The sequence below is a fragment of the Rhea americana genome, unplaced genomic scaffold (assembly GCF_003343005.1).
Source record: "Rhea americana isolate MKP2758 unplaced genomic scaffold, rheAme1 scaffold_222, whole genome shotgun sequence".
Taxonomy (NCBI): domain Eukaryota; kingdom Metazoa; phylum Chordata; class Aves; order Rheiformes; family Rheidae; genus Rhea; species Rhea americana.
Genome location: NW_028186337.1, coordinates 66,153 through 80,591, shown reverse-complemented (window position 1 = coordinate 80,591; position 14,439 = coordinate 66,153). Strand labels below are relative to the sequence as shown.

General features: G+C 37.9%; 1 protein-coding gene across 2 annotated transcripts in view; it reads right to left on the bottom strand.

Annotated features, from left to right (window-relative positions):
- MYPN (myopalladin) overlaps positions 1-14,367 on the bottom strand; it is a 62,425-nt gene extending 48,058 nt beyond the window's left edge. For both annotated transcript variants that reach the window (XM_085305526.1, XM_085305527.1), the window contains exons 1-2: positions 14,087-14,367; positions 2,997-3,944 (exon numbers count right to left, since the gene is read on the bottom strand). In XM_085305526.1, coding sequence (XP_085161652.1) covers positions 2,997-3,943 — 947 coding nt within the window. In that variant the 5' untranslated portion in view covers position 3,944; positions 14,087-14,367. The remainder of the gene's footprint in view (positions 1-2,996; positions 3,945-14,086) is intronic.
- Between the last annotated feature and the right edge of the window lie 72 nt (positions 14,368-14,439).

Sequence of the window (14,439 nt, the reverse complement as noted above, 5' to 3'; positions counted from 1 at the left end):
AACAGGAAAAAAAATGCACTTGACAAACARTTATAATCAGGAAACTCTTTTCAAGAAGCTAACCTTCCCAGTTTTCTCCTTAATACAGCATGTATGTGTACAGACACACCCCCACACCCATACACACACCCATACACACCCCTGAATGAACGATTTCAGGGTAAATTAGCCTCCCTCTTCCTTCATGCGCTGAATCCCTTGTGCCCTGACAGGCTGCAATGAATGCAAGGAACCTTCTGTCACTTAATGTAGAGCATGCTTGAGCAGTTAGTGCAACTGGCAGGAGCCTCATATTCTCTAGTAACCTATTTGTGTGCCCATGCCCTTAGAAAGGTGTTCAGTCCATTTTGGACTTCCGGGTTAGCTCTTCTGAGACCTTGGTCTGGCTACAAGCCTGAGTCAGCAGACGAAGTAGGCATTTCTGTTCGGTGCTATGCAGTGCYTGCAGTGTATTATCAGTGGGAAAGGCTGGCTGATACCTGTTTTATAGGAGTGTAAAGGCTCCCATACTGACTGTCATGCACATAAGTAGCTTAATTTATTATTTAAAATAAACAAAATCAAMTGTTAAGATAGAAATTTCAGTGAAAAAACTTTAGTTCTGTTGGGACAGAAATAAGCTCAGCTTACAAAGATTCCATCCTGCAATTCCATGGAATCAAACAGGCCCTGAACTGGGTGCACAGTTCAGGCATCCTGGACATCCATRGTACGCCATGGGATGACTTATTGTTCTGGATTTTCTGATTTGCCCTGTGAGGCTTCAGTGACTTTATAGTTTCAGCTTCTAATTCAGATACTTGTTAAATRCCTGAACTTAGATAGCACAAATACTCTTATCAGTTTTATGTTGTGTGGGTATGGTGTGGTGCACTTTTAAGAAGATGGTGCTGTGGCCTTCTGGAGAAATGTGTATATTTAATAGTGTTTGCCAGAGCATATGTGTATAAGTGAGCCAGTCAGTGTTCTTTTCTGAATACAAATAAAGCAGGACTGAGTTTGTGTACAGATGTACACACATAAGAGAAAATTGTTTCATTTGTTTTCATTCTATTATAAATAGTGAACAATAAGAGAAAGAAAAGTTATTTCTCATGTCCAGGTTAGGGATCCTATTGACATTTTTAATATCCAGAAGTATTATCAAAAGAAGTGACTGGGGAAATCAGTCTCAAAATCTTTAGAAACAAAAGATGTCTTCATAAAAGGGTGCTAGTATCTAGGTTATGGTAATATTCCCTATCTGCTCAGCTTTTCTGTCAAAAAGGCAAATTTCTGACCATTTTCTTCTTTGATCAGGCTTCTTTAAGGCCTTCAGTTTAAATGCTGACCTCAATAGAACATTTGTAGTAGTGCATTTGGACACAAAATAGTAGAAAGCATATTCTTCCYGAACAAAACATTTCCCTCTAGCTTCAGCACAGATACCTACTTTGTAAACAAACTGTTTAGTCTTTAGAAATTTACATTTCTGTCATGGACAAGATACCCAATGTAGTACCACATGTCAAGGTCTTGTTAGGGACTGAGAACCTATTGGTTACTGCTGAAGGTACTAGTAGGACAAAATGGTCTGGCAGTCACAATTTGGAAGAGGACCCTATAAGCTGGGAAAATTCTTGTCTTCATGACAAGATTGTCCATAACTGAAGACTAGCCAAAAAAAGAGGATTTATTTGTAGATCCATGTTTCTATGTCTTTAATAAAATGTTGTAAAAGCTTCTTCCTTCTGAAAATATAGCAGCTGATGTGTCACAAATTGTGTCAGGAAGCCAAGGGAGTGGAAGACAAAGATTCTTTACCAAACAAATCTTTGGAGCATCCATCTTTGGACATGGAGATAGTTACCAGTTGATGATGGTGCCTATTAATTTGATGAGAAAGATGATAGAGCTGTTGACTGCAGTAGAAGTGGCAGTAGTGCTGTACCCATCTCTGTCTTAAGTATGTAAGGAAGTGCAAGACTGCAACRAGATTTCATTAGATGAGCTGACAACTGGAAAATGTGGACTGTCTGTGAAGCTCAAAGTCCCTTAATTAGATGCTGAGGATGCAAACATTTCTTTTCAATATTTAGAAAAGCAACAGAGATTTCTAAAATGCCGAGAAAAGAACTGKCAGCTATCTAGACTAAAGGTATTCATGATACTGCAGATGTTAGAAAGGATGCAAATATGTATAGCACTTTTCTGTAAGAGGGATAGAATTTTCCTTTCTCTTGAATTGGTGCAGTTCCAGCAAAGGAAGTAGAATTCCATTATTGTAAATGAGAGGTAAATTTGGCCTTATGAGCTCTGCATAAACTAATTTAGATTTAGAAATATCAATAAGATCCAAGAATTTTCAAGATAYATACAAAAGTTATAATAATCTGTTTCTTATTTCATTGATGTCATTGATTAATAAAGTGTAGCTCTTTCACATTTCCTTTCATCTCCAATGATCTGTGCAAATATTGCCTATTTGATCTTCAAAATCCTTGTAGATATAGGTGAAAACTGTAGCATTGGATTTAGCAGGCTAGTCACACAACTTGATTAAGTATCAATTAATTAGGGTGTTTTGGTGTTTTTGTGTTTATAGGAACCTATATTTGATCATCTCAAATACCTTCAAACATTGGCCTAAGTCTCATAGCCGTCAGTGTTTTTCACTGGTTTACACAATCAATCATTCTTTTTATTTCCGTAAAGATCACTAGCATTTCTCATTCAAGTGGTAGCACTTTCTTTTAGTTATGAAAGTACAGCTTTTAAAAACAGTTCTCTAAAATTCAAAGAAGATAGTGGGCCCCAGAATTTTTTGTCTTAAAATATAGTCAACCATTTGTATGATTTAAAGAAAATAATTGTTTTTCTTAACCAATTTTGATAACCAAGATCAAAGGATTTCTGCTACAGATTACTGAAACACACATTATCAAAATGGCTGAGAAGTGTAAGGCATACACCTAATGGTACAGAAATACAAAATGGCAAGTGCAGAATATTTTTACCTGACTTCTGGTGCTGGGATTCCTACCACAATGCAGTCCAATTGCACTTTGGTTCCTTCAGGAACTTCCCTGCTCTTCAGTTTTTGAGTAAAGCGTGGTGGTTGTCCAATGGGCTCATCAGAATATACAGATGCAGATTCTGACTCTGTTTTTAGCTCTGCACTTGCTAATTGATTGATAGATTCCAAGTTTGCCGTCTGTTGATCATCTATTTTTTCAAATGTTTTCTCTGGTTTATTTTCCAAGTCTTGAGGTATTGGAATGGAAAGTCTTTCTCTGTTTTCTGATGTACTAGAAAAGCTAGAGGTACCTTTTTGAGCAGGCTTATTCTTAGAATCAGCTTTGCTCCGGTAGTTTTTGCATGTTCGAGGTCTTATTCTTTCTGAGTTGTGAGCTTTGAAAAGTGACGAGAGCTCCTCAATAAAATCAGCTGCTTTGTTTAAGAATTCCTTTTTCGATTCTGATTCAGAAGGAAGCTGTTGTTTCTTCAGATCTTGAGAGCTCCCTTTGGAGCCCTTCATATCTCTGACATGGTCCTGACAAAAGTTTGAGTGCAGGCCATTGTCTGACGTTTTCAAAGCTGCAGACTGAGCTGTTTGTTTGTTTGAAATTGTTTTTCCGGTGTTTTTCAGCAGATCGGAGGATTGATGTGAATGTGTCTGAAGCTCGTCCCGTTTAGTTTCAAGTGGATTCTGATCAATAGCTTGTCTTGCAAGGTTTACACTTTGATCTAACTCYTCCTGGCTCAAAAAGGCAGAGAGATCTGGAAGGTCATCTGGAGGAGCTACCTCATCTGAATCACCAGAAGTGTTGCCATAATGGAAATTATGTGAAGTTGGTTCTGATCTACTTCTTTCTCTGTTCCCTTGGTGTTTAGTTTCAGCTAAATAACTTTCTCTCAGAAGTTGAGATATTGAAGTAGAGGATTCTAAACTGTCGTCTTGCATGCTGTCAACAAAAAGGACAAATAGGAGCACACCTTATCAATAGCAAATTTGTTAATTGCACAGAATCACAGGCTTCTGAAAAGCAGAACACAACATTTTCAAAGTGCGTGTGTGTGCTGTCTATTAACTTGTAAGTATGGCCTTATTTTACAAAAAGCCTGCTTCTGTACACACTCAGCACCAGATTGTATTGCTTTTACTCAGTAAAATCCGTTTTTTTTTTTGTTATTTTTTACTGTGGGTAGCATGTATGGCTAAAGCAACTCCAAGTGTAATAATTTGTACTTTGTTCCTGGCAAAATATCAACAGAGTTACTAACTGAGTTTCAGTGTCAAAATCTTTGTAACTGCTGATGTGTGAGCTAAGAATCAATCATCTCATCAGATAGATTAAATGCTGGGTATTTCAAAGRCTGAAAGCTGTGGGGAAATGACATTACTTTTAAATAAATACCGCTTGAAAGACACTGAGCTAGTAAGTAAATGAACCCTCAAAAGCATTTGAGGTATGAGAGGAGGAAGGGAAACAAAATATTCTATAATGATAATTCATCTCTTAAAGATATTGCTTTGTAGGAAACAGTAATGTACTTCCTATACCTTCTTAAAGTAAGCATTATTTCTAATGAATTGTCTATTTACAGTAGGTAGAGAATTACATCATTACTCAATGTGAACATCATTTGTACTATAGGTCTTTCAAAATCATTATCATGCTCATTCAGAAAAAATGTACCACAGATGAGAAGTATTGCAAGGCCCAATTTTAACCTGACTGCCTGATAAGCGAACCTAATTTTTCCTTTTTGATACTTAAGTCAGTAGTTCTATATGCTATTCTCCTTTTTTATCTACACAAGAGCCAATATGAATGAAAGGAGTTCAGACATCCTATTAACACAATCATCTTAAGGTGGCTTAATTATGATGACAAACCCTATTCACAGCCTTTCAGAGAGATATTGAAACAAGTAAATATGTGACTGTTAACTGAATCTGTCTCTCAGAAGATGCAGTGCACAGTATCTTTTCCTACTTCATTTATGGCTCTCATAGATGACCTCTGGCAAGTCTTGCCGTGATGATTTCAAATACTACTACACTGAGGTTTCTGATTTGTCCCGTGGCGGAAGGTACTGTTTCTGCAGTGGCATCAAGAAAAGGGAACATGCATGCCCTTGCTTCAGCTATTTCCATTCACAGCCGTATGTAGTAGCTTAAGCTGCCAGTGAAAGAGAAAAAAAGTAAAAAGGGCATCTCTGATGTGAAAGGCATTCTGGTTTGGTGGAGGCATAGGTACCCCCGGAGAAAGGCTTGTAAAAAGCAAATGAGGTGTTAATATCCTGTACTGCTGCAGTATTTGCTCCATAAATATGAGTGACATCTCTTCTTCTTTATTTTCAGAAATAGAAGCTTCCTTTTGACCTTTTTATATTCTTCTTTGTTGAATGAATGTAAAACTGTTATATTCTGATGTGTATTTTGAGACCTAAATCCCTCTGTCTGATGCAATTCCCTCTATCTGATGTTTTATTTTAGTAATATGAAACAAGAAAAATCAGTAAAGACAACAAAGACATCAAACCAAAATTTTGATAAGGTTGTGCCTATAGGAAAAATTACAAATAAAATAGCATATAAATTATATGCTTCTAAACACTCAGTCTAGTCCCCAGTTCAGATTCCAGTGCTAAAGCACCCTTTGCCTCACTCCTAAAGCTGAGCCAGGTTCTGCAATACTAATCAAACACTTGGTGTTAAATTATCTGGCACAGTGTTTCAGTGAAGCTGTGGCACATAAGAGAACACTGATTTGGGAAGCCCACATGAGATACTGTTGTGAGCTGTTTCATGACTGGGTAGAAAATGTAATATAATCTCTTAAGAGAACAAAGAGGTCTCCCTGAGGCATAAAGTTCCTGCTCTGTAGATATTATTTTGCTTGTTCAGCTTTTACTTCTTAAACAGCTGTACARCCTCACTGAAGCTGAATATATTTAAGGGGTTACATTATCTTGTTTTTGTGCTGATAGCTTACTCAATATTATAAAGGTCACAGCTAAATTACAGTTTCTCTGAAGATCTTATATACATTCTAACATTAAGAATTTACAGACTGAAAGACAAACTTCACACGTGAATGAACTGCAGATCTAGAAGATGGCTATAACATAGGGCCAAGTTGACTTTAGACTTGGACCCTATGGAGCCTCTCTATATCCTACTTAAAAACTGAAGGGAAGAGCYAGAGCCACTGCTGACTCTTTTCTCTGCACCATATAGCTGGCTTAGTCTGAAAGAAGAGAGCTGTGTGTGCTTTTAATACGAAGTCATAGGAGGTAGAGTCCCTCCCATAACRTCTCTAGAGGGATGCAGCTCCAGTACAACCTCGTTAGTAAGTAGCTATAGCTAAATGATACCATCTAGCTTTTTGTAGTTTTAGATGCTGCAGAGGAAGGTCATTACATTTTACATGGTTGGAAAGGTGTAACTGTTGTGTAATTTGTCTTGGTAGGTTTCTTCATCACTCCTTCTGAAGCATTTCAGAATTGCACATCTTCATTTCATCTTGACATCTGTAAACATCATCAGAGCTGAAGAAAGAGGATGCACTTCTATAGAGAGCACTGGACTGGACAGTCTAAAGAAGAAATGCAAGTAAAGAAGTAATACTGTGTGATCAAGACCTAKTGCAGTAAAAAAAGGTAAAGGACTACTACATTAGTTTTGTTAAGAATGTTTGTGAAATCATCTGACTGTGGCTGTTGGAGATTTCATTTCCCTCTCTGTTTGTAAGATCTTACTTAAATTTCTCATTTAAGTGCCACATCTACTTCCACAGAGATTGTTGACCAAAATGCAGCTTTTCTGCAGATAACCATAGTAAAACAACTGTTTGTTCASCGTGGATATTTGAGACTTTGTTCTGGGTCTTGTATGTCTTCTATTCATTTTTTTAAACAAAGCATTGAAACAYAAAAGAAATAATTTCTGCTTATTCCCTCTAATATGAGGAGACTCTCTAAAAGAAGATACGTTTGGCTTTGCAAAATAGCTGTACAAGGTTAGTCTGCAAAGAAGTAAGGTGCAGAMGCCACTTCGGCTTCTGCCACAAGGGAGGAAAATTACATGAAAATTACTGCAGAAAGGACAGAAAGAGGGATTTATACCTTGAGAAAATATGAAATGCTTGATGAAATGGAAGTAGTCATATCAAAACTTGCACTGCAGGTTCATTTTGACTAGCTTTAATACAGTTGCACAAAGCACCTTCCATTCAGACAACCAGATGTGGCAGCACAGCTCTACATGGAAGAGCAAAACCCGTTTGTCTATTACAGTCTCTCTGCGAACACCTGGGAAACAAATGGACAAATGTATGGTTCAGCCCTGTCCTTGCTGCTCTGAGGACAGCTGAGCACATGTGAATGGGAGAAAACACGCAGCTTCTCAATAAAGGAGCTGAAACAACTTCCTTCCTTCTAGCCAAGCAGGAGAGCAGAGTGCTCCTTCTGGCGTGGAGAAGCAAGATACTGATGAGAATGAATCTAATGCCAAATTCTTAGTCCTTAGACAGCCTGCACTTTTCTTCAGGGCACACTCAGAGTCTGAATGTTGTATCTAACTCTTCTCTATTTTCAGCTTGTGTAGAAGATAATTTTTTATTCTATTTTTAGAAAGAGAGAAATTGGGTACTAATCCAATGTAAACCTAAGGCAGCACTTGGCCACTGAAGTTTTAAAATATTGTGAATGACATGGTATTTCTAATCAGATGGAAAATGTTGTRTTTCCAGACAACCCAGTTATGAATGAGTCTTGAGAGGTGTCTAGTTTCTTTTTTTAGCTACAAGGAGTAGTAGCTTCAAGCAGTACAGAGGGCTGATGATTGAGGGGAGCWCTGAGTAGGCTGAAGCCTTCCAGATTTCACAGTCAGGGGACAACAGCTTTGTTTCAAATGAAGCCAAGGATGCAGCCAGACAAGGCCTCTGGGCAGGATAGCAATAAGGCTGAGTTCGATGTATTTTCCAAAATATTTATTCAAACCTTTTTTCCAGTGAGTAAAAAACGTGGTGCCAGAGGAACAATTGTACTGTCCTGTATTTGATTAATGATAAATAATAATGATATTGATTCATAATAATTTAGCCTTAAAATAGCCCAAATTCCTATTTTGGCTCCTATCTGAGCTGCAAAACTAAGATCCAGGTTTGAATCCTGTCATSCTCTTTGCTTGACCTTCTGAATTGTTTAGACTGAGGATGTGCAGTTGGCCTAGATATGCCCTCCCTTTATTTTTTTCTGACTGGGACTTTGGAACACAAGTGTCTTTGTGGCCTCACAGAAACCACCCCACGCTCTACCAGCAYGTATTGGGATAAGCCTCTGGGAGTGTGACAGACTGCTGTCATCTCATGGAGCGGAAAAAAAYGTATACAGTAATCACGGATATCTCTGAAGCCCAGTAAGGACACACTAGACAGGAATCTGTGGTGTCAGTGAAAGCACCAAGTATTTTGCAGACTGAAAAATCTCTATTTTAATGAACCAGTATCAAGGAGGGATACTACAGATAAGAAGTCTAAACTGATGTCATTTAGGACTGAAAATGGGATAACTGCAGCAGTCAATAGTTCTCTATCCTTGACTGGTTCATTAGCTACAATACCAAACAACTAATGCACCGAGGGCAACCTTTTTTACTCTCCCTGTCAACCAGGCACTAGCAGCAGTGACCTTGGACACCTGTTATTATTGAGAGGCATCAGAAGGTGTCAAAAGCAAAACTCATTGCATATACTTCTCCAGCTAGCTGTTGAGCTAGTTTCCATTAGCCAACTAGCTGCACAAGGATGTGATGCCTATATTTTATTAGGCAAGTAATCTTTAGGATGAAATACACTCAAAGGTAGGATTAGCTTCTACAGTTTGTTCTGGCAATGATTTGACCTAAAAATCATATTGTGGAAGCTTGCGCTGTGTGACACAGTGTACCCTTTCATTCCCCATTGCATGAGGCTTGTTAGACTTGTTGCTGAGTCGGTACCAAAGAAAGGCTCCTCCTAAGAAAACAGCAATAGTGAAATCTCAGCAGAACTGAAGGAATTCCTGCATATGTCTGATACAGGTCATCTTTTCTTATGRTAAGAGACAGCTTTGAGTGCTTTATGCCCTAAAGACAGTTTTTTCAGACAAGCACTCCTTCACTTAACTGTAATAAAGAGGTTAGCTGCAAAAGAAGCATTTAAACAGTTTATTTATCCTTCRGTTGGATTTAAAAATGAGTAATTGACTCAATACATGTTGTTCCTGTCTCGGTTTTCAAGCTACTGTAAGTTTAATATGAGACTGTTTTGTATGAAACCCTGGTATCAGAACATGGAGCAAAGCTGCTTCTTTCTTCGCATAGTGGCACCTTTGTGGGCTTTGCGCACCAGGGCTCTGGACCTGGATGTCCAGCACCTCTGTTTGGAAACTGGAAAGTCTGACAAATATTAGAGGCTATATCCTTTTCCAATTAATTTAATTGCAAACAAATTCTATTTAGCCATACACTGTTGAGTGCTAACTGTTGCATGAATGTTTAAACTGTATGATAACAGCAAAGAAAATTGAGCTGAGAGATGACAGAAGTGATCTATATTCCAGACATTTGAGGATCACAATCACATTCTTCTGTGCTTGCAGGAATTTGCACTTAGCAGTTGCCATTGTCACTGTTGCCAGTTACTGCCTGTTGACATGCTGTAGCTGCTGTAAGACAGACTTTGAGACTCCAGGCATATGAAGGGTTAGGCTGGAGCAGAAGACTAAGGTTAGCTGTCTTGTGTGCGTTTGGGGGGAAAGGGGTATAAAATATTTTTAATAACTATTTTTAGAAAGCTACTTAAAAGTAAGTGATTTATTTTTCTGTTTTAAACACATTAGTACTTTTGAATTCCATTTCTTGTAATGAATCAGAAAGTCAGGTTACTGAACTCCCATTTCCAAGTAACATAATTAAATAATGGCATTTAAAGAGGGATCCTCCAAGCCCAGGAGCATAACAGCATCTGATGGAAACAAAATTCCTTTAAGAACAAGTAGGCTAAAGGTTATGTCCGTGTTTAGGAAACGTTCTGCTTTGCCATGTATATTTTCCAATATAATCTTTTTAATATTCTAAGTGTGGCTTGCATTTCCTTTAGTCTCTAAGCCATTTTGTAAATTCCAGACCTTAAAACTGGTCTGGAATAAAAAAATAAATTTGATTGCAAGAGGCTGGTACCTGTATCTTGCTCACTATTATATAATTTTATAAATAGTGAAAAGATGGGTAGCAGTCTTTTAAGTATCTTCACATATTGCTGCCATTGACTTGAATGTAAATACTCTTCAAGGGATTTCTTAATTGTAGTTATAACTGATGTATGATTACTGCTGCTTCTGTTCAGATAAGTAGAATGAGGCTGTCCTCTGTATATACAACCTTTGGTAGTCCAGCTTCTGCCCTTAGCTACATTGCAGTTTAAATCTGGAGTAACTTCATTTAAACTGYTCTGGATTTACTTGGAGTAGCTGTGAATCACTCTCCCTCACCTCTGTAACTGGTAAAACTACTTTTAAACTCCCTTTAAACTTAAATTCCTATGTGTTTTTTTATAAGAAAGGGAATAGAAAATTGAATTATTGTCTATATAAAGTTAGACAGTATCATGCCAAATAATAAATAATTCTAATTTACAGAGATATATTTAACAGGTGARTACTTTATGAACATTATGTAAATAATATCAAACCACAAGCAAATTATTTGAAGCTAAGACTATTTAAGAGAGTCTATATCTCTGTAGCAGCAGATCCGTCTAGACTGCTTTTTGGAGTGATGTCAGTGCCTTCTACAATTCTTTTCCTCTTATTTGGAAGTGTTTGCCATTTTATCCATAGGCATTTCAAGGCGACCCAAAAGGTAAAAGCACCTGTTTTGAAAGAAACTTCTACTGCTAGAAGTGTGAGAGGTAAAATGTGTTCTCCTTCATTACCTCTGTATTTTGTCCCTAATGTCTTTTCCTGACAGCATAATCACAGAGCCCACAAAAGAAGAAACAAGAAAGTATCGGATTTTATCCTGTCAGAAATGGGATGAGGTAGATCTCCTCTCCAAATCACTCTGCAGAAGACGTTCCAGTGAGCATACACTCACTTGGAGCCATGCCGTTGAATACTTACTCACCTGGCCTGTGACCTCGAGGTTACAGTAGTGGGGCATCTTAAACAGTAAAATCTTCAATTCTTCTTCAAGGATAAAGCATGCTCAAATCTCTTTATCCTTTTAAATATTCCTTCTTGCTATCACATAATAGCAATTTGTGTTCTTTTAGTCTAATCACARAATTATTTATCTTTTCACGTTTAATACTGTCCCTTAGTAGTGCTTAAAGTGAGAACTTAGACCCTTTCTTACCCTTGCCTTAAATTCTTTGCCTCTTCAATAAATCTTCTTGAACTACAAAGCAAGTAATATCTTTAAGAAAATGCAGGTAAGATCAAATTGAAATGAAAATAATTTTAGTAYGATTTTTAAACTAGAAGGTCAAAAAAGAGAACTGATGGCTGCAGTCTYTGAGGGCTGCCAGGGATGCTCCTCCATGCTCCTTGCCCATTGGCCTGGGAAGGCTGGGCCACAGATGTTACAACAGTGTAGTGCTTCAAGTGCTGTGACTCAGGTAGCACTTGCAGTCCAGTTCCCTTTAGGGATTAACCATATGAGAAAGAGTTTACATGAGTGGCTCAAAAAGATAGAGTAAGTCCACAGTTTGGTGCTGAGTGTACATACAGAAGTCCACAATGGAAAATCAGACTAACAGTGAATAATTTCCTTTTACTCTGAACCAAACACAGGCAAACCACACTGCAAGCCTTTCGTGGCTAAAACTGCAGATTCACTTTCATGAACTGTGACCCAAAGCATTTACACTGGGGCATTTCTGTTATTCCTGTTAACTGAGTGAGTGAGCAGTGCAGAGATCCCCACAATGCAKGAGGCTGAGGATTACTGGAAGATCTTAGTTCAGGACTGAAACTACAGCTTAGCTGTAAGTGTTAAACAGTAATTTAAAAAATCTGTGCATGCTTACTCTAGACTGACAAATTACTGCARTGCATAAAGTGCTGTAATGGTAACATATGTGACTTAAACACTGAGCAACATTCTGTGTGTTGTACCCATGCGTGTAAGCGGCACCAGTGTCAAAGAAATTGCAAAGGTGTATCTGAAGACCAGAAATCTTGTATAACTTCTATAGCCAGATGTGGCAAGCACAAACCGGGCAAAGAAAAGCCCTGAAAAGCAGTCATTCTGTTTTGGAGGTATGCCATCTAGATGACGTTTGCGCATCTTTGTGTTCAGTAATTTTAAAACTACGGGCTGTTTTGTTTTTCAGATAAGATTTGTTTCTCATAAAATATTGGTTGCCAGTGAGAAAGGAAACTGGAGCCTTAAATTAGACTTAGAAAAATGACTTGTATTTTTTGTTTTACAATTTCTTTTCCTATTGCACCTTTYATTCTTTTTCACATTCTCTCTGTATTTTTTCTCTTTGTTTGCTGTTCTCTCTTTTTTTTTCCCACCTTCTGTGAGAACCTTGCAACATAAAAAAACCCYTGTCGCACTGGATTCATATTTACTAGTTATGATGTATAAGTGGAATTTAAATTAGGCAGAATTATTTTGCCTGTCCTTGTAGAGTATTACTGTTTATGAAAGCAAGTACTAAATCAGTTATTACAACAGTGACTTTTTTATTTTCCTGTGACTTAGACTATGATTTAGATTGCATTATCCAGTTGCTGCTATGTTTGTATTCACTTATAAAATATACCTAGGCTGCTAATCTTAGCAGCTCTTGATCAGAAGCACTCCATGGGTACCAAATCAAAACCTACTGCAAAATCTCTAAAGAATACACAGGAATAGCAAAACAGCATAGAACACCCACTTCTCAGTTGTCTTTGGTAGTCTGGCAAGAACAAAACTTTACTCCTGAACTGACTGCAAATGATATCTGATATCTGTAAATAAGTAATTCTGTTCAGCTACCAGAATTTAGGAACTTCCTGTGCTTGTTTAATTTTGTTAATGCTTTCTCAAAGAAAAAAAAAAAAGAGGAAATAAATAAATATCCTGACCTTATGAACCTTCAGGAGGTGTAGAAGAGGGAGAAGAGCAGTGCTGAAGTTTATAAAATGGTTCTATTAACATCTGCTGATTTTGTTTTCACTCTTAAACTCTAGAGCTTCTTCAAAATGTAAACCACATGACAAAAACAAAACTGCTGATAAAGTAAGCAGTGCCTTGAGCATGATTTGTATAAAGTTCCGTTGACGTAAACTCAAGAGCTACTCTGTTCTCTTGTAAATTGTTGGCGTATTATTTTGTAAAATGTTAGATGGGCTTCTGATTACTGCTTAATGCTGCAATATATTGGGCCAAACATTTGCCGCTGACAGTCAAATGCTTTTCCGAGAGAGAGAGAGAGAAAGAGAGCAAGGGAAATAGAGAGCTCAAGGGGGAGAGCTATGCCCTTCTAGCAGGACTGTTCCTGCAGCTGTTGTGTACATTAATCCAGAGAGCAGATCTCCCCGCACTAAATATAGCCAGCAGGGTCATTTTACATGACAAAATAAATAAATAAATAAATAAATAGAAAGTATTTAACTATCAGGTCATGTTAAATTAGGCTTGATTTTGTTTAAGAAGGAAATTCAAATTATGGTATCTTAGCTAAAGAGTGGATATCAGAAAGTAATTATTTCAGAATGTGGAAGGAAGAAAAAGCTGGAAGAAAAATACAGTCCTGGCAATGAACTTTTCAGGTCATTACTATCTTCTGTTGACTCTTCAGAGGAGTCAGACTGRCTCCAAGGGAGTTCTGAGAACAGCATCAGGGCTATTCAAGCCCTTTATAATGCTGCAGAACATTGTTTCTCTTTCATTGTAATACACATGCCCCAACATAATTTAAGTCAGCTACTTTAAAAATGATTTATTCCCTCTATATGTCTTATCAGCAGTAATTAACATTCAAATACACATGCTCATCAAACCCCTCTGCACACGTGCAGCAAAATCAAAACACAGACCAATCTAAAGTTGAGGCATTACCTTTTTTAATTGCTCCAGATGTCGCTGCCCAACCCTAGCAGTAAGTAGAGATGACAATTATCCAGAAGTCTGAGATTTCAGTTGTGGAAGCAAGGGAATTCTTCGAGACCTTAAGAAGAGAGAGAGCTAGGAGTCCATACGGCGAAGGAAGTTAACCTTCGTTTTTCTGAGGATGGCTGTAAGAAGCTGGACAACCTGTCACCACCGGAGCAATAGCATTTGTCAGTTTGCAGGTCCCAAGTTATTTTGAGCAGCGGGAACCATGTGCCTGCGGAGCATTCCACCTCATTGGACAGGAGGATATCGAGCACAGGGATTCCGCCGCTCCAGCAGCACCTATGGGCTCTGAGCGC